We start from the raw sequence: 27,765 nt of genomic DNA, 5'->3' as shown, positions 1-27,765 counted from the left end.
GCGTAAACGGATTTCCAATTAAAATTATTTGCGTAAACACATGCTATATACCTATCATAGTCTGGGTTGTGGTTGCCGCCTCCTCCAGCTTTTAGATTGTAGATACGCCACTGACACTATATTAAAAAAAATAGTAGCTCACTAAGTACATGCAACATTATAGTTCAAAAGGAAAAAATGGAAACGAAAGTAACCAATCACGGGCTTTATATGTTTTTTTTTGGGTGGGGGGGTCTGCAATAGATAGTTGTCTGTCATATAATCCAGTGGACACTAGTCTCTGATCGGAATTTGCTTGTAATTGACAGGATCAATTGAAGATGTATTTTCAACTGCAAAAAACTTTTTGTTCTAAATGCCTATGAGCTAATAATAATTTTGGTCCGTTATGAAGAAGTTAGGAATAAACTACACTGAGAAAAAAACGTATGTGCTACGTAAAAGCGTAGGTTACACGCGTAAATCCTGAAGTTTTTGGATTTAACGTACGACTATATGTGTAACATCCTGCAGCAAACGTATAACTGAAAACTTACGTTTTATACAGACTTTCCGTAAAAGTGTTGCGAATAAACATGCTTCACGTAAGAAAGAAAGAACTATATATAGTCAGTCAGGATCTCACACACAGATGGGCGTTTATAACATATAGCTGACGTATGTAACACATGTATATGTAATACGGAAGACAGTCAGATGTCAGACATCTTGCAGCGACATGATGTAACATCTAAGCGGGGGAAAAAGGAAGTACGTATGTAGAATATGGATAACGTTTACTCCGTACATTTTTCCGTAATAAACTTATGAATTCCGTATATTTGTACAATATACCATTGCCTGGATAACGAATTTTTCTCAGTGTAAAATGTCTGTGGCCGTACCTGAGAGTGTCCCTAAAAGGAAAATATTATATCTCTAATAGTACACTTATTTTTTCCGTTTGTCCGTATTATGGAGGTATCTGCCATTGAGAGATGCTCGTTTAGGGATATTTCACTGTATTAGTCTATAGAAATACAAAAATACTAATGTTCACATCTAAATATGGTTGCAGCTCTGTTAATAATAACAATCAATACTTAAATACGAAACAATGCAGTTTTTAAGTTGCAACTAAATGACCATAATAAATTTTAAATCGATAAATTGCCTGTGTGCTAGTGGCATTCATTGGATGGCGTCAGGCAATGGCAATCATTGGCGTCAGGCAATGCAGATAGCGACATCTATTAGCGGGACTCTATTGTTAGGAATTAGTGTGACGCACTGACATGTGTCTTGTACAGGTATAAATAGGCTTGAACCAGACAGAAACCAAGGGAGGATCGGAATCTTCAACTTATCTCACAATTCTAATCTTCATCTTGAAAACATGCTGCGGTGGGCACAAGGGCGTCATTTCAGACTTCGCTTGGGGGGGGGGAAAGAGCACCACCGACATTTTGTACTAGTATACTAGTAGGCAATCGATTAAAGTATATGTATACTTCAAACTCTTGGGGGGGGCAACTTCCCCTCCTGTCCTCCCTAAATGACGCCCCTGGATGGGCAAGGTGGCTCAAGGGTAGAAACTAACTGGTGCGAGGAGTACTAGTTCCGATCACAACCCATGTGAGTTTGTAATGAACAATATAGTGTTCCTAAGATTCCTTGGTGGTTCGCAATGTTCTTCCACATCTTCAGTCCACCAATTCTTTCGTAATCATTAATTATCCGTATCCTTAATCCTAAATATCATAAACGTGGAATATTAAATTTAAGATTGTATTTAATTTCATTTTAAAAACAATATAAAATGAAATAACTATCTCAGGGGCGGGTCCAGGACCGATTTCTGGGGGGGGGGCGGTGGGTTGTTATACTGCTACTTTTAAGGGCTCCAAACGTTGGGATGGGTTTTATTTATATATATAAAATAAGAAAGTTTCCTCTTCTGGGGGGGGGCGAACGCCCCGATCGCCCCCCACCCCTGGATCCACCCCTGAACTATCTTATATGCTTTTCGAAAAACTTGAAGCGCAAAGAAAATAAAATGTTATCTATTAATGTTGAAGCCCTCCTTTCTCCTTATAAAATTGTGAGTATAGTGCTGACTTGAACTCAAGTCTGACATGTTAAATGTAGTGTGCTTATCGTAGTGTGTATATTATTATCGTTTTTTCTGTCATTGGCTCTTTTACGACTTCAAATGCAGGATCGAAAAATGTGTGTAAATTGAATTCGTATTTTAGTTACTTTTTTTATATAGCTTCTTGGATATGAGTTTCGTCTAACACTAATACAAAATGTGCTTATACAAACTTTTTTCTTTTAATAATCAAGGATCAATAATTTTACGTAATTAAATATTTCAATGTTATGCCTCGTTTAATCTTTGAAAAAAAAGAAAGAAAAAAAAACTGACACGGCCTTTGACATATAAAGATAAAACTGTGCCAAGAACTATGAACACGAGCAGAGTTGATAAGACGCAAAAAACAAAATTCTTTGGAGTATTGTGACCACTCGCATTTTGCAATTGATTATAAGCCGTTATGTAACCCCCCCCCCCAAAAAAAAGTTTATAACAATTTGATGTTACCAAATGTTATTTTAGGACTGTTAAGACAAAAATATAAATAATGATAATACTTATTGATCAGTAACATAGAAGTAAGATTCCTGAACTCCATAAAGAAGATATAGATTCGAATCCTCTAGACCTTGCGTTTTCTGATTTTCCGTATACCTCCCTTTCACAGTGCTTTTAGAACTGTGTATTACATTCTGCTATGATTTATCTGTTCTAGCAGATTTTAGTCCTGTGTTAATGTATTTATGATACCCAAACTAATGATTGTTTTGCACACATTGTTGATATCAAAATTATTTTAAATAGAAATTTCAATATTTTTCGGTATATTTTATAAGTAGTATGTGCATCACTGTTAGGAGACATCGAATAACAGATAATACAAATAATACTTAATAGTTTATATTATTTATACATCGTAATAAATAAATATATAAATAAACAATCTATTAATATTCGAGAAAATGAAATGAAATCTTTGTTTTACGTCCCAAGGTTATGCCGGTTAGGCTAAAGGAGACGGTGATGATGAGAGATGAGTGAAATGGTGGAATGAAGAAAGTAGGAGGAAACGGGAGAACGCCGAGAAAACCCACGAGCACGGTGTTTGTCCACCACAAAGCCCACACGACGCGAGTTGAGATCGAACCAGGGACCCCAAGCACCGGAGGTAAACGCTCTACCACTGAGCCACCACGCTCCCGGAATTCGCACTACTAATATTTCAGTAGAATAACAACTAACAACTACATCAGATTCGCAACGAACGTTTTCATTGATTTTCTCGCAAGTTATTATTAATCAGAATTAACCTCAAATATGCAAATTTGTTTATCTTGATATGACCTATCGACTGCTATATATATATATTCAACTTTGGACAATATTTTAGTTAAACCGAAATTAAAATTTGAAAGTTAATTATAATTCTGGCTCTTACCTCATTATATAGCTTATGTCGTTTTGCTAGTGTTATAATGAACAGGTTGATGGGGGTATATTTCAATATCCGTTTCATCTTAATGGGTGGGGGTGGTGTTTGTACAACATCAATTATTAAATTTACAAAAAGTGTTATTTGTTCTAAATGCCTCGAAAATTGCAAATGAATTTTTACACGGCATACATAAATATATCGATTGGCATGTCTCATCTTTGTGTCTTTTCTTACCGCTAATAATGTTGTTGAATTATTTTTCAACAAATTTTAAGATAAATAAACTTTGGCTTTAAAATAAGAATATATTTTCTAAGGTCTATATAGTGGTTTTGATCAATCCCGGACTGGGGGGTATAAGTCCCCGGCACGAGCCTCACTTGGGAGCCTCATCTTCCCTTCCCATGTAGCATATACAGCCTCTTAAAGTATACTAAGTTATAGTTTTGTAAAATCTCTGCGATGGGAGGGGGGAGATTTTCTTCATAAAGCTGTCAGGTTTTTACGCGTGGTAATGCGGCCCCAGGATAAAAACCTGTTCTGTTTCTTTATGGCGTTACAATAACTTGTCAAAGACTAAGAGAAGGTCCCAGCAGTACTTTATAAAAATCAGTCTCATTTCGACATTCATGGGGCCACAAAACAAATTTAGACAATAAGATGCTGGGGCACCATTCTTCATTGTTGAAATATATTCTTACTAGGCCACAAAGGACCCCAAATAGGACTTTATAATACTGTTAGTTTCATTCCAATAATGGGACCCCATGACTACATTCACTGCTGGGGACCACCGAGATATATATATACAGGTGAAGATCCAAGGGGGCTATAGGAGCTAGAGCCCCCATTGACGCTCATGTATACACTGGATAAAATGGGCTTCAATTCTGCTTTACACTGGATAAAGTTGCAAATTATGGTCTAGCCCTTCCCTTGATCCGCCACTATATATATATATATATATATATATATATATATATATATATATATATATATATATATATGTGTGTGTGTGTGTGTGTGTGTGTGTGTGTGTATTTGACTTTATGCACATTTAATATATGATATTTAGAGAGGGCCCCGGCAGAGATCTCTGCCCTCCTGCCCTGGTCAGTCCGAGCCTGCTTTCGATTAATATTTTTACATATCAATTTATTGATATACAAATTATTGTTACATATACTGTTTTAACATTTGGATCGGAGACAACAGCGAAATAAAAGATATGGGCCACTGCACTAAACTTTCTTGCTCCAATTTCTTAAACTAAAACATGTTGTGTTGCAGCTAATTAATGAAACATTTTTTTTTCTTGTGAAATACGAACAAAATTATATGACGCTTTCGGAAATCTTCACCGAAAGAAAACTTAGCCAACAAAAGTAAACCACCTATTGTAGATTTTTCCATAAGAAATAACCAATGTCATATGTTAAGATTATTCATAAAATATTTGTTTATAAAATGGTAACAAAACGGTAACTGTTATTTCATAAAATTGTCGAAAAAAAGAAGAAAAAACTCACTCAAAACTAAACTATTCGCTGTGGATATTCTCATAAAATAATTTATACAACATTATAAGAATATGAATGAAATATCCCCAAAATCACCCGTGTGTCTTTTGAGAAAGTACTCTGACAAGAGTAAAGTCACCTTTATGATTTTTTTTTTTTTTTTTTTTGTAAGGAATAATTCAAAGAATATTATAGAGTTATTAATGAAATATTTATTTAGGAAATATGAAGAAAATAGCCTGTCATTTCTGAGAAAATCATAAAAATAATCAAACCTAAGAATAAACTGGCCCTCGTGGACTTTTTCAGCACAAATAAGTTATGCCACATTGTCGTGATATTAATAAAATATTTATGGAATATGAACAAAATCGCCTGTCTTATTTCTTAGAAAATCGTTTGAAAATAAATTCACTCCAAGATTAATCTATTCCGTGTACATTTTCCAACACAAATAAGTTATTCAATGTTAGCTTTGTAATGAGGTATTTATTTACGGAAGTAAACAAAATAGCCAGAATCATTTTTGAGGAAATTTTCCGAAAGAAAAAAAAATGACCTCCAAGAATAAACTACCAATCGTAGATTTTCTCAGTACAAATGAGTTATGCCATATTGTCAGGTTGTTAATGAAATATGTATTTATAAAATATGAACAAGATCGTCTTAGTGTTTTTGAGAAAATCATCCAAAACAAAACACTCCCAAGTATAAACTACTACTCCTCGTTTTTTTTTTCACAGAGAAATGGCTTACAGCACATAATGGGGTTGTTTTCGGAAAACTAATTTATGAATTATAAACAAAATCCTTAAATCTATTTATTTTTTTTTAGAAAATGTCATTTTTTAAATTTTTGCCCTTAAGTAAAGTACCTTTATTTTTACGAACAGGAAGAAAATTTAAAATAAAGACATGAAAAATCACATAAAAACCGTTAAGCTTAAAATCTGATTGAGATACGTTGAACGGTATGGCCTCTATGTAAGTGTACGTCAGGACGAACAGACGGATAAATAACGTTTTCAGTACCTATAGGTGATGAAACGTGTAAATCCGTAGAAATCTCGAATTCGATTTTTTCACGATCACCATACTCTCTTCTCTCCTTTCGTCGGTCTAAAGTAATGAGACATTCAACGTTTGCAGGCTACACAACAAAGTATGAATCTTATTAGGAAATTTTATTCATATAAGGTAGAGTAACGAAATGAAGAAGCACTACACAGTAACGAAGAGAATAATTGTCCAGGATAGATCGTTTTGAAGAAAAGTTTCAGAAATATTTGCATCCTTACAAAGCTTAAACAAATTGATATATTTATTTGTTTGTTGCTTATTTGATAGACTATGTCGATATTGACAAGTTACGAGCTCCGAATGAAATAAATAGATATAAAAAACCATAATAAATAGATATAAAAGAGCCATAACCATTTCGTGGACAGGACCACTGTCATTCAAATCAATTAACAACCGGTACACTATGACTAGCATAGTAAGTTGATTTACTCTTAATATACTATATAATTATACAATTGTGTATTTGTATATTATAAGTAGTATTACTTATTTCAATGATATACGTAAAGTAACAGTGACTAGTATTAGGTCATGCAACACACTTATATTGACACTTTGCTACCAAAACTCAGCAAGTATTGAGATAGGCTTGGAATTAAAGAGAAAATCTGAGATTAGTCTGCCTGAGTGTTCTTCCATATGACAAAGTCTAGCCCATTTATCGAATGGTAGCTAGGTGGGGCAATAAATAACGATTGATTGATTTTGAGTTTAGTATCCCTTTCAAGAGCGAGGCTATATGAGACATGGATCTAGAACTTTATGTTGGGTCCGAACCATATGAACTCCGCAGCAGGTTTTCGGAGCGACGTTCATACTTAGGGCCAATAAGAAATTACTATGAAAGATAAAAATAAAATATTTATAAATCCATTTTATGATTTCGAAACTTAATAACACATGGTGTGTGCTTCTCTCTCTCCCCCAAGCATTTAAGAAATGAATGTATATTCTTCAATTACATTTGAAATTGATTTATCTCTGAAATTTATCTGTGAAGAAAGTATGTGAATTTTGTAGCACTTGTAATTGAAATAAATAGCTATAAAACGCAAATAAAGAGAGAATAGCAAAATGTCGAAAAATAAAATTTCCAATTTCACAAAGAAATAGGCTACCTAAACATGAATATCTCTTGTTTTTACTAGTCTAAAGGTCAAAATTATTCTGGTTTGGAGTCAATTGTCAAATCATATAGGGTAAGTTCAAAGGCGGGGAACACTCACATAAGTTCAGTAAATTCGGTCCCCGCTAGATTTGTGGTATTTTATGCACATTTTTGGAGCTTTCTCGTGGATACATGATTAGTAAACGCGTATTCTTCAGGGAGATACCAGAATTAAATTCCCGATACAAGCAGTGTGGTTCAGGTTCTACGTTAAACAGTAGGTCCACATCTTGGTGCAGAAAAGGAATAGTCAAATGAATTACTCGTTTTGCTTTAGAAACAATCGAAATCAAATGCGCACTTGAATTTCAATCTATATATATAAAAGAGAACGCACAAATCCTTTGTTCCCTCATCACGCTAATACGGCTGAACCAATTTCTTTTATTTTTGGGGGGTTATTAGGATTTGGACCCTAGATGGTTTTTATCATATCACTTTAATTTTTAATTACCAGTGTCTTGAGATAATTGACCATTCAAGTGTCCATAACGTACAAATCCTTTGTTAGTTCATCATAGGTAAAAATAAACGTATTTATATGCAACCCGCATGACCGTGTCACTCGGCGGGTTAACATAAATGACAGGCGATATAATGTTAACATTTACTGCAATCTACTATGGTTTTTATCATATCACTTGAAAGCGAAAACTTCCGGGATGACCGCAGCGAAGCGGGGCGGGTTAACATAAATGACAGGCGATATAATGTTAAGATTTACTGCAATCTTCTATGGTTTTTATCATATCACTTGAAAGCGAAAAAGTAAAAATTATCTAAGTAACAAAGTTTATTGCGTTCCGGGGTGACCGCAGCGAAGCGGGGTGAACGCTGCTAGTGAATCATATAAGTGTTATTAAGCCCTTATTTCACAAATGAATAAATATTATAAATATACACGAGATAAAGCTTATTCATTTTTCACCACTACTTAGTTTTTGCCACTGGCATCTCTGGCATGTAAAATTTGGGGGGGGGGGGGGCATTAAAGAAAGTGATTTAAATAACACTACCTAGCTCAACCTGTTTACTACCTTTGTTTTCATTTGTTGCCTTTCTGCTTAGCTTCACGGACCCTCTGAGGTATATATCAAGAACTCTGTTATAATCGTTTTACAGCCTGAATATTACATTCCAAATACATATAATAATTATTATATTATTTATATGCTATTCTATCGTTAGTAAATATATTAAACTAGAATAAAATATTGAGTATTTTGTACTTCAAAATATTGGCGGGACGCGTCCCCCTCGTCCACCCCCCGCCAGAGACGGCAGTGGTTTTTGGTATCCGTTTCTAAACTGCACTGTTAATAAGTATGTATGTTAATGGATATATAACAAAATTATTTTTACAGAATCGATTAAGAAATGCAATGTCCTTCCCACTGCTCTAACGATTAGCCCGTATGCCTCTAGTATAGTGGTCCCAGGTTCAATTCCGGGAGAGCATAAAAATTTAATTTCACAATCATTTAATTGGTCATTCGTCTTCTTTAGTCTAAAAGACATAAACGTGGGACGTTAAACTAAGATTTAATTTCGTTAAGACATTCAAACTGAAGAAATGAGTTGAACAGTGTTGGCAACATTAATTATTATTTTCCACTCTTTGTGCTGAGCAATGTATTTAACATTAAATTCATTAATTCTGTATACAAGACACAAATGGATAAATGATTATGCAAACATCAAATTCGTTGTTATTTCTCTTGTAATATTTATACCTGATATCAGAATTTATAGAACGGCTTCAAAATGAAAAATCACCAATATCCAAAGTTGGGAGAGGGTGTTGCAAATTTTACTGCCACTGCCGATGGGACTTCCCTCTTATAGAACGCTGAAGCCACTACTGTCTAAATACTTTATTTATTAGGGATGCGCACGAGACGAGTCGAGACAGGATTTTCCTGACAAAATTCGAGTCGAGACACGGCTCTTCCAATAGAGAAATATACATTTTTCGAGTCGAGACATCACTTTTACAGCATATTTTCGACACGAGACAGTCACAAATCTTGTCTCGTGTGCGTCCCTATTATTTATAATAATTTTAATACTTCCATTCTTTTATATTTATTTGATGGCTTTTCTCTTTTTGCTACTTTGATCAGTTTCTTCCTGGACGAAATATGGATTTTCGGTAATTTTGCAATTCAGTAGATGAAAGTAACACACAACACTCTTCTATGGAATAGGCAAGTTGACATATAACATTTATGTGAAAAGTTTCAAACTCATTGAGAGTTGATAACACATTTCATATCAAGAAAGAAAGGAAAAAGAAATGTAGTGTTCTTCGCTTATTTTCTAAGCTAAAAGATAAAAATGTTATATATATATATATATATATATATATATATATATATATATATATATATATATATATATATATATATATATATAATTTCACTATGATAAATATAAAGGAAATATAGCGGAAAATCGGTAAAATGAAACAGGAAAATCCCCGATAAAACCAGCAGATACAATGTAGTCTACCACACAAGGTTAAATGATTTGGGATCAAACCAAGTTCTCGTCACGTTAAGAGATGAACATTCACTGATCCATGTGCTTCAACATTAAGAAACACAAATAACTGAGTGTTATTTATTAAAGTGGCCAAAATGCTTCTTATTCAATGCCAAAATGTTATGCCTTGGGTCCTCAGACACAGCAGTAGCGACACTTAGCATGAACTAATTTATGTAGGGTAATTTTATACTTATTTGCAGCCTTCGCTCATATCCTTGGACTTGTGAAGATACAGGATCTTATCATACATGTTACGTCATTAGGGTTTCTTACATAATTTGAAAATACATATTTTCACTGACAGCTTCAGGAGGGTCATGATGGTACGGCCATGCCCCAATTGTTTCATGGACGTCGGGGCGGCATGAAAGCAGAATACAACCTGTTTTTATTATTCATATTTTATTTACTATCATGAAATAAACTACTATTTTTTGTTATTAATAAAAATTAGTTTAGGCCTAATATTGCAAGATACATCCCGGAGCAAATTTTACTGCAGAAACATATCAATGAATAAACGAAAAAGCGGGAAATCTTAAAATTATTGAAATTTAGTGTGAAAAAACAAACTTCGCACTTCGCAAAAATTAGTGAGCTTTTGCAGTAAATTGTACATTACTGACATTATTTGGTAGAGGTATTGTAATATATAAAATACGTCATGAAATCGATTTTTATTCCGCATAACTATACGAAGGCGATGTTTTGCCTACCATACCCCTTGTTTACAAATCCTGAAAATGTCAGTGTATATTTATTATTTTCTAGAGAGTTAGGGTTGGGAATTAGGTGAAATAAGCTAGAGAATATTCAATTTAATATATATATATATATATATATATATATATATATATATATATATATATATATATATATATATATATGGGGCCGGATTAAGAGCGTTGCAAAGGTTCACGTGCACCTCCCTTCGTTGTAAATATACACTATCTAAAATGAGAAGCTAGTAGTGAAAATAGCAAGATATTCCGAAACATTCTGCCATCATGTTTCCGTTTAGGGCTTAAAAGAAAGCAGAGCTTTGCAGAAGCAATAATTTAAGTTGATTTTCTGAAAGTTGAAGGGAAAGGATTCACCAAGCAAAATAATATAACATTTTTGTCCTGCATTCCACTTGTGACCCTCTTAAAACACTTTCCTCCGTTCTATGCATCAGTGTTATCAGGGGTAAAGAATATTGTCACATGAAACTTGGAAGAGCGTCAGTATGATTGGTTATTTTGGTACTTATTGGTGCACCCCCCTCAGACAACCCTGGGTCCGGCCCTGTATATATAATGTACCAAATAGAAAAAAATTAGCACAACCTGGGGAATACGGGATAAACAAATATTCATATAAAACTAAAACAAGTAACAGTGACAATGGCACATCAAGTGAAGGAGTTTAGTTTGTGTGCTGTGATATTTTCTCAACGAACCTTGAAGTTGTAATTTCTATCAATTCTGGTCTTAAAAATGAAATGGAATATTTCAGTTTTACATTCCTCGGTTATGCCGTGGAGGCTAAGGGAGACGGTGCTGATGAGAAAGGAATGAAATGATTGAATGAAGAGAGTGGAAGGAAACGGTAGAACTCCGAGAAAACTTACCGCACACGGTGTTTGTTCACCACAAAGCCCACTCGGCGCGAACCTAGGACCCCACGTATCATAGATGAACGCTCTACCACTGAGCCACCGAGGCCCCAGTTCTAGTCTTAGTAGCGAGAAGAATGGCTTAGGACGCTTATTGATTGCAGAAAACCGCTTCTGGCTACCAATTAAAGTTTTTACTCTGTAGCGCTTGTTAAAACCGGAAGTGGTGTATTTCTGCTACTTCCGGTTTGAATATAGCGTTAATAAGGAAGACGGTATCTATTTTCAAAACGCTAAATTGATTTTAAAGAAACGTTTCTCGCTATACGCTATCCTATCGTTTTTGCTTTATATAGATCAGTATTGAATCCAGAAGTTGTAATAGATTTCTACCACTTCCGGTTTTAGTAGATAGTTAAGGATGGATATAAAATGTATTCTTGGGACGCTTAATTGCTCTTGCTCTATAGTGATCAACGTAAAAAAACGGAAGTGCTTGTTTCTACCATTTCCGGTTTGAAAATCAGCTTCGCCAATGAACTTGATTTCTAAACTTTTAACAGTCTACATACTGTCAAAATTAATTATTCATCCTGTAGATCTTGCGACTTTTCTTGCCACCTGGACGAAGGAACAGAATAAATATATAAAGGAGATTTGATAAACTAAATAACTTAAAAAGAAACGTACAAGGTTCACATGTCCTACCATATTATTTTCAGTTTTCAAATGTAAAATTACGCTAGTATTTTGTTTGTGAACAGAGAAAATAAAAGCAAACCAAGAAATTCAACGTAAAATATTCCCAAATAATAATAGGCCTACCTTCATTTTATAATTTGGGTTCAATCTCTGATATGAAATCCTCTATTATTATTATTATTATTATTATTATTATTATTATTATTATTATTATTATTATTATTATTATTATTATTATTATTATTATTATTAATTAAATCTTTGGTAATCTTCTAGAGTAAAGATTATAAAGTAAATTTACAAGGACAGAGTGCGAATTATTGCAGGTTTGAAATCTGGAAATGAAATGAAATGAAATATTTGTTTTACGTCCAATGTTTATGTCGGCTAGGCTAAATGAAACGGCGATGATGAGAAATAAATTGAATGGTGGAAAGAATAAAGTGGGAGAACCCCAAGAGAATCCACGAACACGGTGTTTGGCCACCACAAAGTTCTCTTTGCGCAGGCTGGGATTGAACCAGGGACCGCACGCACCAGAGGTGAACGCTCTACCACTTTTTTGTCTCAGTAACTTACTTGAACTACTTATTACTGATTTTATTTGCTTTACTCGTTTCCTTGACTTTTCCAATGATCTAGAACGACAGGGACACGAACGCAGAAACATCGTGGACAGTTAAAATCAAAAAGACTCTCCTAGCGGGAATCGAACCCGGGATTCCGTACACCAAAAGGCGTACGTGCTAGCCACTAGACCAGCGGAGAGCGCTACCACTGAACCACCGTAGCCCTATGGTTTGAAATTTGTCTAGAAAATTATAAGAAACAAATTCACTTCAGAAAAAAGTAATACTAATAATAATATGTAATGAAAATGTAAAATAAACATACTGTACTTACTCATCAACTTCTTCATCGGAAAGTGACATAATGCTGAACAAAGAAAATAAATTTACAAACGGCACTGAAACCGGAAGACTGTTATCCCAGCGGTGATTTAAAAAGAGTTCGCAAAACTCACGAACGTCAACAACAGAGTGCAAAATAACCACAGTTCGACTCCTCAGTACACAAACAACCAATTCCAACAAGAATATTTACAAAATAATTAACCAAGACAGAAAATATTTAACGTTTCTCTTGCAATCCAAGCAACGAGCCTTTCTCGTTTCCTTTCACTCTTCGCGAATCGCGGGTCCACGGTAAGGTTCAGCAAATTGCACACAAACACCGTTCAGGGCTGTCCGTCAAGAATCTCTACACAACCTGGCTCAATACATTACTTCGTAGCGCCTGCGTAGAAAGAGAAAAGCGCGCGAGATGTTGGACACCACTAGAAAACTCCGAGCAACAATACCAGGCAGAATAATCAATAGGCAACCGTAAAAGGTAGCAGTGGTTGTTACGATGTCCTTGAGGGTCCCAGACTCAAACTCGCACGTGTTTATATTCTTTTTCCTATTTCTTTATATATAAAAAGTTAAGACCTAAGGTTCACTACGAAGTCTGAAGGAGGAAATTATTTTGATTGCAGCAAACCGGAAACGAAACCAGATAAACATTCAGACTCATTTTTCTACATCTGATCCATTGACATTCACTGATAAAGACCACCAGTAAGCAAAAAATTCGTTTTCTGCAATCAGAGAATCAGAACCGTTAATTAAATACAAGTCGTATTATCTATTAACTTAAAATTTTCTAGATGATGTAAAACATCGTATATTATAATCTATTACATATGTTCTCACTCTATCAGACCAAATATATTAATGGAAGACCGATTTGAGAAATATTGCAATAAGCAGATTTACGTACAAATAATGTAACCACCATATACAGGGTGAGCCAATATTAATCGAACCCAAGCTAAGTGATGAACAAATCAATTGCAAGGCAATATGAAGCAGGTAAAAGACAAAATGTATACAGACATGCGTTTCTCCTTCTCTGCAGGTCCTGCTAGCAATGTTAACCACAATATTCCAGGCACAGTTGGCCCAATAGTGGTCACATTTAGTGCCACTTGTTTAACAAATCCCGTACAATGTTTCTGATCGTGTTGCGTATGTTCTCCTTTAATGCGTCAAATGGTTTGTGGAATGTTGTGGTACATTTTGCCCTTTGGGTTGTCCCACAATTAAAAATTACAACTACATGGATCAGGGGACCTGGGAGGCCATAGGTCTTTCGAGACAGTTGTTAACTGTGAAAACAGAATCTACTGCTTTCAGAGAAGTGTGTGCTAAAGCGCTATCCTGCTAGAAATAAGCGAAATGTCGTTCGTCTGGCGTCAGTTGATTCTAGAAGGGCTCGTAGATGTCTACAATATAACGCGCTCGGTTAACTGTTTCCGAAGAAAATGTATTCTCGTCACCGACACAGCGCACCACACTCCAAACTTGACATTATACAGCGGTAGCTCAAATATTTCTTGTGAGTTTTAGACAGACCAATATTGTGTATTTTGCGAATTAACGTATCCAGTGGGGTGGAACCAACCATCGTCCATCATTAAGTACATACTAGGAAAAATAAGCGGTAACCTAGTGAAGGTTAATGGACAATTTGGCTGCTAGAACCAGTTAATAATTTGCAACAACCTTTCTGGGACAAAAAAAGTTAATTTTACGAGATCACCGGTAATCAATCGAAAAAGGTTACTGGGGAATGCGTAGAAACAATCCAGTGTTTGGTTGTTATTAACCTATAAAGTAGGTTAGAAAAAGGTTACCAATTCAAGAAAGTTAATTTAATTTACAACACTTTGTTGTTAACAACTGATCTCCACACAAGGTAAATTTAACCCTCCAGAACTTGTTTTCTAGTAACACTGCATTACTAGAAGCACAAACAGCAACGTCGCCATTTGCAATTTTAAGAACGAAAAGTTTTAACAATTGTGAATACATCCGAAGGAATAGGAAAACAGTTATTAAAATATATATTCTACATGAATTAATAGAGAAATGTGAAGGAAAGTTTATTGATGGAAGTTTATGCATTTTCTGACATTTAAATGAAAATAATTTTGAGAAACATCTTTCTAGTACAAATAACCACACTAGATGGTAGCACTACTAGCCATACAACTGCCGTCAAATAATTCATACACTCGTAACAATAATTTCGTGATATTTGCAGGAAACTTGATACGTTGTACGTTGCTTTACAGTACAAATACCAGAAACCTTTTACGGCTTTGCTTATAGGAAAGAGTAACTCCCGAACAAATTCTCACTGTTAGTTTTTACATACTTCTGATATGGGTGGCTTACTAAGGTATTACATAACATATTGACTTTTCCAGAGCTTGCTCTGAAGCGCCACTGAGAGAACAATGACGAGTTTTGAAAATATCCTTCCTTTTCCTGATCCTAAGCTTTTTCTCTGTCTCTTTTGCGCGAACCGTCTGTCAGACTGATCAAGTCAAGGGCAGCCGGTTCTACAGATCGAGGCAGGGGACCTGCTCCCCTGGACAACTATCCGAACGGGTTGTCTCACCTTCTCATCAACCATATCAACATTCATCTGCTCGAGTATAGTTCAGGTCTCGTGATAATAGTTCGATATTTACGATGGCAGACCCAGGCTCAGGCAGTGGAGCATCTTTAGAAAGTCGACATGGAGGCTTACCACCAGTCTTCGTTAGCCCACCTGCTATCTCCACGAAGGTGGAGAAGCGGAAGGACTATGCTGAGAGACAAAGACGAGCTTCTGAACGCTCGACCGCCTCCACTACATCAGCTGGTTCTAGATCTCGATCTCGATCTCCACGGAGCCAACCCAGTTACTCTGATAGGGTCAAACATTCGCCTCCTGCTAAGAAACACCATATCGATGTTTCAGAATCATCTGACATGGAAGCCGACGTTTCACCGACAGCACGCCGATCATCAACATCTGTTCATCTTGTTTCTTCTTCACCTCACTGCTTTTTGCTTCAAAACTTCGACGCTAAATTCACCAATGAAAAATTCATCATCCTTCAACTTCGAAAATACCTGCCAAGCATTCCACTCACTGAAGTTGTAAGAACCCGCAATGGCTTTATCTTCAAATCATCTGATGCTAACTTCCTATCTACAGTCCGTAATAAAGCCTCGTTCGAGATTTCCGGAAAAAATGCTACACTTGTCTCCTCGAATGCTACTCGTCGTAAGATACCACCTCCTCCAAAACGTTCTCCGATGTTATCTGTAGTCATCAGGGGAGTCGATCCATCATATTCTGATGATGAAATACACGAGGAGTTGCGCAACGAGGGGCATACCATTGATAAAATTATTCGCATTCGTAATGACACTGGGCCTACTTACATGGTGCGAGTCCTAACCATATCTCAAGAGACGATCGACCATCTGCTTACTCATTGTGCCTTCATTTACAAGCGCAAACATCGCGTTGAACCCTCTCGATCGTCTGCGCCATTGCCATTACGATGCGAAAAATGTCAAACGTACAACAATCATGCAACAGCGCATTGTACAAACCCCACTGTATGTGGGTATTGCTCTGGCCCCCATTTAACTCGTGTTTGCCCTAATATGAACCTTCCACCTCAATGTTCTGCGTGTGCGGAGCGCCACCCTACCTATAGTTATAAATGTAAACGCAAACCATCCCCAGACCAAACACACCCCGAATTAGTAGTACCATTACGTACTCAGTCTACCTCCACCAACACAGAAGCTTCAGTAAATGATCCAGTCACCGTTGGTAAACTCTTAGAATTTCTCACATTAACACTGCAGAATATTCATCCTTTCCATCGTCCCCACATCCTTCAGCAACTCACTCTTGCCGCTAAAGCCACTTTTCATGTAGCCCTGTATGCAACTTACTCAAACAATTACGTTCATTTCCATACTACACCACTCGAAACATCTGTTTAATATCTTGGTCGTCATGGATATCAGCTTTCTGTTTCTCAATATTCGATCAATCACCAAGAATAAAACTCTTTTCCAAGCACTCCTACAAGAAGAACACATCACTGCTTTTCTTCTGAATGAAACTTTTTTGACTCAGTCCATGCAGTGCAGATTTCCCAACTACACCTTGCTTCGCCATGATAACATGACACCAGCGTTAAGAGCAAACGGTGGAGTTGCTATGGGCTTTCGCCATAATCTACCATTCAGACAACATAGCTGCCCTGCACTAGCCTTACCGGAGCACATCGTAGCTACTTTGTATTTTAAATCCATCGCTCTTACTTTCGCTACCATCTACGTCAGACCCGGTACTCCAATTCCGTTAGATTTTTTCTCTTACATTTCCAATAACTTCAAACATTTTCTCATCCTCGCAGACGTAAATTTTCATAGTCGCTCTGCTCATGAACGCACCCAATTTCAAGATCATATAGCATCTCACACTGCAGGAATTCTTCTCAACCTTCCTTCGCCCACACGCCCAGTTTCCAATACCACACCCGATATTGCAATTACCTCCAATACAATAGTTACACGTTGTACTGTGGCAGTCTTAGATTTACTAGGTAGTGATCACGCTCCCATTAAAATCACATATCATACTGGTCTCGTCCCTTCACAAGCAGCATCATCGCCTCATCTCGCACCACGCTATGATAAAGCAGATTGGGTGAATTATCGCATTTACATCTCTTCTACCATCGACCATTCTCATTCACCTACCACTCCTGACGAGCTTTCGACGCAAGTCACCACTATAACCACTGCCATTCAGCAAGCTTCAGCCCTATACATTCCACAAACTGAATCAGTACCTTATCGACCTAAACTACCACCTCACTACCTCGGTCGTTCTCGTCAATGTTATCGCGAATACCTGCACACTCGAAACCCTGATACCTTACGCCTTCACCATCAACTCCAGAGAACTGTTCGCAACTATATTACCGCTTATAAGCAACGCCAATGGATCAAAACATGTAATCATCTTGCTGAAACATTGCATCCCACGCTATACTGGAAACGCTTTAATGCACTCTGTGGAAAACTCACTAAGACTCCCTACCCCCTTCTACTAGATAATACAGCCATTCATTCCGACCAGGATAAAGCAAACGCTTTCGCCAATCATCTTCAAGCTATCTTTACACTATCTCCACCTGATCATATGTTCCACCCTCATCCTGCTGAGACAGTAAATACTCAATCTAAATCCCTTCAACCTGCTGTGACTCATAGACTTCCTGGACATGTTCTTACTGCTCCGATTACAGTCGAAGAAATTACTTCTGTTGTCCGGCGAAAATGCAATACAGCTCCAGGATTCGATCGTATCACATATCGCCATATTAAAGAAAGCCCCATCACACTACTCATGCTTCTATCACTGATATACACCTTTATACTTCGCACTGGCTTTTTCTCGATAGATTGGAAGGTATCAAAAACCCTAATGTTTCCAAAACCGAATAAACTACCTTCCGAAACTTCATCCTACAGACCGATTCAGTTAACCTCCACTTTCAGCAAGATTTTCGAACGCATTCTCGTCAAACGCTTACATCCATATCTAGCAGATCGAAACATTATTCCCTCTCATCAGGCTGGTTTTCGACCTTCCTATTCAATAAATGACCAATTACTCCGCCTTTCTACACTTATTACCAATCATTATAACTCCGTACAACCGTCATGTCTGGTTCTCTTTGATCTTGAAAAAGCCTTTGATAAAGTTTGGCATTTGGCACTTATCTATAAACTCATTAAACTCAAACTTCCTATCACAATCATCCGCCTCATCTATCATTTTCTCGTCTGCCGTTTGTCTTATGTTGCTATCTATGACGCACTCTCTCATCCTATTTTTTTACTGTGCGGTGTGCCACAAAGATCTGCCTTATCACCTTTATTGTATGTCCTCTTTGTCGCAGACTTTCCCGAGCTACCTCCCAATGTTCACCTGTTACAATACGCCGACGACACAGCTTTTCTGGCACTCTGCCGAACTATCCAACAAATCAATGCCTGTCTTCAGGAAGCTATTAATCGCTTCATAGCCTGGTGTCGCAAATGGAATTTGACAAGAAATGCTGCCAAAACCCAAACTATAGTATTTATTCCGCCACGCAAACGCACCAAAGTTCATCGCAAACCTTCTTTACTTTCTCTTACAGTTAACCAGGTTCCCCTCCGGCCTTCAAAAACAGTAACCTATCTTGGGATAGTCTTTGACCAGCGTCTGTCTTGGACCCCCCATCTCAAATCAGTGACAACCAAAGTACGAAACAGACTTAATTTATTGAAACGTCTCACCGGCACTACCTGGGGCCTATCTCCAAGTATAGTCCTTAATACTTACAAAGTTTTTCTCCGACCAGTTTTCCAGCATGGTTTTCCAGCTTGGATCTCCGCTCCACTATCCTATTATAAGCAACTTGATATTTTCGAACGGCATGCCTTCCGCCTTGCCTTTCGCATATTTCTACCTAGTCCTACTCGTGACCTATGTTCACTAATCACATTTCCTATTCTCAAATTTCACCTGGAGACACTCCGTCAAAGATTTATCACCACACGTTACACTCAACATCATTCTCTTCTTTTCGCCACTATGCACTACCTTGCACTCCATCCCACCCGACCCCGATATTATTACACACCGTTACACTTACTTTACACCCTTTATTGCTACTCGCTTCCCCCTGATCACCTAGACCTCACACTTCTGGAAGATTATCCTCTGCATGCTCATCTACCTCATGTTTTTCCTTCATATAGTGCACAGTAAATCCTCTTGTAACTAACAGGGCTCCTACTGTCTTCATTAGCCTAGCGTCGCCCCTAGGCAGAAGATAACTGCATTCGTCTTCCTAACATCTCCCTTGTGTTGTCCTGTGCTTGCACCTCATCTCATCTTTCACGTTCATCCTTTTATCATGATTTAATATATCATTGAAGCTTACGTACGTCCTTTTCTGCCACTATATCCATTTGTCATCCATGATCTATGCCTGTATCTCCATACAGATATCTTCATATGTTCCATTATCTATTATTATCTATATGTATATTTGTTCCTATCATTCATTTTTTTTTGTTTTTGTCATTTTGTACTATGTAATTTATATATGTTTGTTAAGTTTTATATATGTGTAGTTTTTCCTCCTCATATCCTAATGATTATGATCGCAAAGATCATAATGACTTACAGAATGATATTAAGTTAATAAAGTAAATAAATAAATAAATTACCTTCACTTAGACCAGCCATCCTTAACCAAACTCCTACTTTTCCGTCAAATCTTCTCCTGAAAGAGGGTGTAGCCCTCTCAGAGGTAGCTAGCCTCGTGCTAGCATTAAAAAAAATATTACATAATCCTACGTGGCTCACGTATGAATATATCGACTTTCCGAAGATCACAGACCATATGGCACAACTTCGTAATCGGTACATTACATCTCGAATCGAAACGGGCCATCCACTATTCCTGGATATTCTTCGAACTGATGCTCTCACTAATGCCGCATTTCGTTACAAGCATATCCCATTGAATATACTCATTTCCTTATATGTCCGCCATACAAACCTCACAGTAGCAGAACGCGACACTTATGCCACTTATGTCATTCATGCTCATATTCCTCATGTTTTTCCATCTTAACACAGATCCTCACAACTAACAAGGGCTTCCCCCTGTGATCATTAGTCCCGAGTCGCCCCGGGACAGAAGATTTAACCTGCATCTGTCTGACTAATTTCTATCTGTTTGTGATGTGACAGCACTTCATCTCATCTTTCATTTTCATTATCGTACATTTTCACACCAGCACTATCTCACATTATATTGGTATTCTTGCACATTTGCACCTATTTTCTCCTCAATTATATTTCGCTATTCACGTGATAACCTGTATTTATCATTTTCTTACCTTATTTAATTTCTTTATCCTTCATTGTATATTCACATGTGGTATTTTCATTGTACTAACTTCTTTTGTGTACCTTATCATAAAAATATAAATGAAAATAAATAGTGTTAAAAAATAAAATAAAAAAATGATACTATAACCCTTTTCAAAACTGATGCCCAAATACTGATGTTAATAACAAACTTCACTTAGCCCATCCTATTCTTTTCATAACTACATTTGTATAGAAAATCACGTGCCACAGAGAGGGCGTAACCCTCTGAGAGGCAGGAGAAGTCTATAATTTTCCAGTAACATATTGCATTTATAAAAGTCAATATTCCTATTCTTCCTTCAAAAAAATATATATTACATAACTACAACTGAACAATAAACTTAGGCAGTTTTTACCTATTTCAATATTGCATTTTTTGATGTTATCATATCATCAGAGATGTGATTGAAAGAAAAATACACGTTATTGTAATTAATTAAAAAATATGTTATGTTAATCAAGATACGCGGTTAGAAAGTTGATGCACCCTGTTTCGTTAACCGAGCAGTCGATTGTTCTCACATCCTAACTAGGTTACCGGTTACAGGCTATGATTGGTAGTGGTAACTACGTGGTCGGTTAGCGTACCCCTGTGAGTTATTACACTGTAACCTATTCTCTGTTCAGCGTAAGCTCTAAACTCCGATAAACAAAATATTTGTATCCTTCCGCTTGTCACAAATAAGATTGGCTAGTGATGTATCACTCCCACTCCCCACGGGGAGGAGCAAATTATGCACGTGCATTTTGACAATACTGTCTCGTGTTGTCCAGATACTTACAGCAGCAGCAGGAAAGAAAGAAAAAACTCGAAAGATTAAAAAAAAGTATTTGAATTTCGCTGGTAAACAATTGTTGCTTATTGAGTAACGGTTTACCTCGTTAATGTTTCACCACAACACTCGCTGAACCGGGATTCATGTCAGCCATCTTTCAGACTTAAAGGGAGAATACGCCTTTACAGTTGAATTGGCGTCGTAATTACTGCGCATGCTTAGTTTTTATTTGTATTGTTTCATTAACCACACTCGATTGCAGCATTATTAGATAATCCATATATTATATTTTTGTCATTTATAATAATGTAGTAGTTTTATATGAAGCTTCAAAGTGAAAGTAATAATCAAATCATATGAAATATTTTGCGGATGAGTACAAGCGTCGGTAGGCCAACAGCAAATCAGAGAGATTTAGTTTCACGTGGCTTTGTTTATCGCAGTTTAGAGCTTAGGCCGAACAGGGTTTAGCAATATTAACCTGTAACACAGGGTTGCGATCACCTTCTGTCGTTAACCTTTTTCTCTTGGTTGCTGGGGCACACGACTGTTGTTCATATATTGAAAAACTAACTTGGTTACTGTCCACCTTTTCCTTGTTTACTAGTAACCTTTCTTTGTATGTGTGTGTGTGTGTGCAGGTTCGGATCGGGAAAACCACTTTCTATTTCCTGTAGTAGCCATGTACACATTGTACAGTACTATACATGTCTAGCATGGTCTGCGGGCTTCAACGCCTGTAAAACCATTATCTTGTATGGCTTTGAGGATGCGTTGGCATATTGTTCGCGACACTCCTGCCTGCTGCAACAAATGCCTCATGGAACACCCGTTATCGAATATGTTCCTTCTCTTCCGCCTCGATCTTTTTTACAACGCGGGTTATGCTCGCTACTTCTTTATGAGTTCGTGTATGGAGCACTTGGTGAGTGATCACCGTTGATCTCGGGACGAATCATTCTTGTGCTCTTTTCAATGATCTGTCTGTAAGTAACATTCCTTAACGATGAATATTTTGGCCTCCTTCGCCAGCGGCATTTTCGTGTCTACAGTTGGTGGTTTGCTTTACCTCGACTGTTTTTTCTTATAGCTGCAGGTCATGTTTCAACCTTTCGTGCCTTCCCCTTTCTCCGTTTATGATCTCTTGCTTTCGTGCAAAGTTACTCGCTTTGCTCATCATACAAAATATTATTGGGGATTGATGCATCGAATAAACTAACGGTCTTCGGTTTCTCATCTTCCATGTTCAATTAATCCTGGCGAATTCTGTATACATATACAAAGTGTGTATCCAAGGGGATCTCCTCTTCAGGAGATTTATAACTGATAAAATTGTGGCTTAATTTAACAAAGTTTGACGTCCCTTTTTAATAACGATTCTATATGAGACGGATTCAACTGTTTAGTGTAGGATCTAAACTACTACTCAAGTTTGTTTCAAGGCAAGTTCTAGGGACTACTCGCGTCAGGCAGTTGGCCACAAGGGTTTACAAACTTGTTCGTAATTTACAGTAGACAAAATATCCAATAGAGTTGTGTACGCACATGTCCCCGTCTCTTTCTCGTTCACCAAATTCTAGATCTGGACTTTTTATACGTATACCCGAATCAAATATTTCCACAACATAACTATAAGAAGGCCTCCCGGGACACCCGGTGCGAGCTTATATGCCTCAGAATCCGCGTTTAACTCTAGTTCCACGTCTCATATAGCCTCGGAGCTGAAAAGGCATTCAATTCAAAATCAACCAGCTAAGTCAACATACCTATAATCTCATTACCTGTACATACAAGGAGCATAGAATTATCATAATATATTACAGACCTGTTCTATGGAAAATGTTAAAGTGTCGCTTGTTAATGGACCATTTTCTAATGTTTCTGACCTATTTAGTATTTATTAATGAAAAGTAGGAATTACCTAAAAGTGAACAATACTTTCACTTTATGTTTTATACAGTGTCTGTAACTGTTACGTTTAACTTCTAATCCTTTTAAAATCAGTGACTCAGCATGTGCTTCTCGGACTCGGACTTATCATTTGACTAGTATTTACATGTACCGGTACTTAATAACGCTGTAACTACGAGTTATGTAATCTTCCGTATACATAAGGTTATGAGCCATTCATATAAAAATATACCCTCTCTCACTCTCTCTCTCTCTCTCAAAAGTTATATTCGCTACAGAAATTATCGTTGGTTCGAAAACATTCTATATCTTCATACTAACTGCACGTCAATGAAACTTGCTAATATACATATAGGCTAGGAACATTTTTTACGGGGTAATTTTTTTTTTTTTTTTTTTTTGCATGCACGTGATTAGTGGTGTACGCAGACGTTCGTCAAGGTAGGTGATTCAAGCTTCAAGTTCATGTCATTTCAGGTGTTTGTGTATGTATGTATATTTATTTTAAGACAACATAGTAAATGCTTATTTTGCTCACGTGAGAAGGGTTAAAATCTGAAATTTCTCGGTCCTTTTTGTTTCATCCTTGTTTTCTCTTCATTTCTGGTTTCCAAGGGGGGTCCTGATTCCCCCCTTGGCTACGTGCCTACTCACTCTGTCAGTTATGCTAATTCCTAATAGTTCAGTCAGGTGTCACTATCTGTGCTGCTTCCTGCCTGATGTCAGGAGATGTCGCTAGTGTGTAAGAAATTTGCAGATGATCTGAATGCATTCAGGGAACAATTAGTTTCATTAATTCGAAACTGGTCGCGAGGTAAGAGTACGTATTATAGTATTTTTAGGTACCTTGACTCCGCTAAGGGGGGCTCGGTGCTACCTCTGCTGCGTGGGGTTCATGGTCCGATCCCCAAGTAAGTTTGTGGTGGACAACATGGTGTCCGTGCGTTTTCTCAGGATACTTCCATTCTTCCCACACACTCATTCCACTAATTCTTCTATCATTATTCACTTGCTTTATCATCGTCTGCTTTATCTTGCTTTATCATAGCAGAACCGGCATAATCGTGGTAAGTTAAACTGAGAAAATATTTTACTCCACTAGGGGCGCCTACAAAGTAAAACTTTTCTTCTTCAAAAATCTTTGTTTATAAATCATGACTCACGTATATCGTGTCATTTGAAAGCCTGATTCATTTCAAAGATAATGATGAACTAATCATGAATCTAAGATAATTAGGATATAGGAGTAGCAGCTCCCTAAATAAAACTCTAACATTTCATCTTAAAGAAAACAATTAAATGATTTTTATTAGTTTAACGTCCCATAGTTATGATCTTTAGGTTAAAGAAGACGGATAATATGAAAGTGAATTATCGTGTAATTAATTCTTTGTGCTCTCCTAGTAGTATTTTCAGGCACTTAACCGATTTTGCTTTCAGTTAATCAGAGCCAACTTTGGAGTCACGTAATCCTAGTCATTGACCCCTGATCACGTGGTATGACGTTAAACGTATTGATCATGATTTTACCCTACTTTCCAAAAATTTTGAGGTACGTTGGCCCATCTTCGGAATTTAAGGAAACTAAAATTTTGGAGTAATTTGTGGTACGTAAACTATACCACTTAAATTTGGAGCTCTAGATCGTTTCCTTCGATGGAAAAGAATTGGCAAAAATTAAAAATTCAAGCGCTTTTGACGTTATTTGTCCTCTATGATGGGTGTTTAAGGTTCTAAGGTGAGACACTTCACTCTTTTCCATAAGTATGAAGGACCAGATAAGTACCTCTGCGGTCTACGTTGTTCCTTTTGATGGCAGGAGTAGACCAATCGTGTACTTGTTATGATCTAAGATGGAGCTTATGGTTCTATGGGGCTTATGGGTACCTCATTCTCTTTAATGCTTACCTAGGACCAGATACGAACCCCTGTGATTCTCTGAGAGGCGTGGGGTAGACAAACTTTGCAACTCTCATGCTCTGAGATGCATGCTTACGGTTTTATGACTATCAGGCTCCATGAATGATCACCTTACTCTCTTTGATGGGTTTTCCTACCTAGGACCAGATACGTAAACTCATGTCCAAAATTATTGTCGCATATCTATGAATATGTTGTTGTAAGAATATAATTTGATAACGAATTCGCAAGGTATTTCTTATAATGTTAGTATGTGTATAATTGGCAGACATGCATGTGGCAAATTTTATGTCAAAAGAGCAGTAAATAAGAACAATAAAACAAAAATAAAGAGATTGCCTCGCGTATAATGCTGTAGCACCCCATTGCGAACAATAATGATATTGATATATGTTGTAGCGCGATCAATTCTGCGTACGTTAATACCAAATGTAAGTACGATGACCATCTGGATCATACCTAAATATCGGTTTGAATTAACATGGCGGTCTATGGGAGGAGCGAAAAAAGTAGGCTTTCTACGATAATAGGTACGTGAACATCGGAAATGTTTAACAAAAAAACTAAAAATAAGACACTATGGACAAAGAGCTTTCTGAAAATATATATCTTATTATCTGAAGAAAATCACGTGACATGAAAATCGGTAACCGAAGAAATGTATATGTACAGTTGTTATTTTTTATTTACATATTTTTTTTATAGTTTTTTGATTTTTTGGAGTTTTTTATTTTATTTCTTTTTTGGATTTTCGTATTTTGTTTTTTTTATTTTCGTATTTTGTTTTTTTTAATTTCGTATTTTATGTTTTTTGGATTTTCGTAGTTTATTACTTTTGTGTGGATTGTCTAATTTTTTGTCGTTTTTTGGTTTGTTTTTCTTTATCTACACTATTTACATCTTAGGTTCATCGTCAGGTTCGCATGGTGGCATTGCACTTCCGTTGAAGTGCCTATTTAAGAAGTCTGAAGGAGCGTGTATCGTTTCGTCAGTGTGTCTGTAATACCCGAGATATCATATTACTGCCATTACATGTGCGCAGCAACCTGCCGTTCTTGCACCGTTGTTGCAAGTACAGTAGTGTGCTTTGATGGCTTTGTGTCCATCTAAGTCCAAGTCACGCATACTGATCGAATGACGCGATTGAATTTTGCCTCTTACAAGCATTGGAATTGCTGGCATATGTTCGGCATAGTGAGGATGATGATTATCTTTTACTATCGAGAACTCATATTCTCCGTTGAACGCATGGTCGAAGTAGTATGACTTGGCTAGACTTTTGATGTATGTCGAGCCTAGTTCGTTCATGTCTCGTTCACTCAACTCTGGGAATTATGGTATTTCATCAGCTGTCTTCTTTTGGAACGCTGCTCTCACTTTGTTCATCGGCTGAACTAACGGAGCTAGCCAGTTGCGTTCATTGATCAAACTGAGCAGCTTCTGAGCCGCCTGAGCTTCGTTCTTTCTGTATCTTCTCTTACCGTACGCGTTGTGCATGGCGGTTACAACTGTCGTGTCTCTAAGTAGACTTCGTATCATTCTACTCCTTAACTGTTTAGCCACGAACTTATATTTTTTAAGGTCTTGATTCGTGTTTTTGATTACCCAACGGACAGCTGTGCATTCTCTTGATGCCTGAATGTCATCCAACTGTTTATTTCCTTGGTGGGATACGGGTATTTTAACTACAAATCCCTTTTCTTCAAGCTCATTTGCTACATTGGAGAATCTTCGGTCTAGTACGGAACCTGTTTTGTACATCTTGAACCAGGTTTGATTCATTATCATGCGGAGAACTGCTCCATATGACGAGTTTCCATCCCAGAAGTCATCGTCCGATTTTCCTAGTACGGATTGTATGTATCCGTTCGGAGCACATATCACCATTGGCTTTACACAGTTTTGCTTTTTATGTCCAGAGTATGACATTCTTTGATATAGAAAATAGAGGCTCTTTTTCAAGTACAAGTACGTACCATCCCACACCGTTATTATCGATTCATCATTAGTTCCGTACAATGCATTTGCGAAGATTGATTGGTTATTTTTGAAATTAGCTCGAAGAGGATCTACATCTTCTTGTGTTTCTATTTTTACACTGATATGTTTCGGAACGAAGTTCATC

General features: G+C 36.9%; 2 protein-coding genes across 2 annotated transcripts in view; one reads left to right on the top strand and one right to left on the bottom strand.

The window, feature by feature from the left end:
* LOC145678579 (uridine phosphorylase 1) overlaps positions 1-13,578 on the bottom strand; it is a 233,189-nt gene extending 219,611 nt beyond the window's left edge. The window contains exon 1 of the mRNA XM_081748893.1: positions 13,033-13,578. Coding sequence (XP_081605019.1) covers positions 13,033-13,061 — 29 coding nt within the window. The 5' untranslated portion in view covers positions 13,062-13,578. The remainder of the gene's footprint in view (positions 1-13,032) is intronic.
* A 3,462-nt stretch (positions 13,579-17,040) lies between these two features.
* LOC145679459 (uncharacterized) lies at positions 17,041-26,643 on the top strand. The gene is made up of 2 exons (XM_081750039.1): positions 17,041-18,400; positions 26,546-26,643. The coding sequence occupies exons 1-2, from the start codon at positions 17,041-17,043 to the stop codon at positions 26,641-26,643; spliced, it is 1,458 nt and encodes a 485-aa protein (XP_081606165.1).
* Positions 26,644-27,765: the final 1,122 nt, after the last annotated feature.

This window comes from Thermobia domestica, chromosome 2 (assembly GCF_964235325.1).
Source record: "Thermobia domestica chromosome 2, izTheDome1.hap1.1, whole genome shotgun sequence".
NCBI lineage: Eukaryota > Metazoa > Arthropoda > Insecta > Zygentoma > Lepismatidae > Thermobia > Thermobia domestica.
The sequence above is the reverse complement of the archived record's forward strand: the minus strand, read 5'-3'. Positions and strand labels throughout refer to the sequence as shown.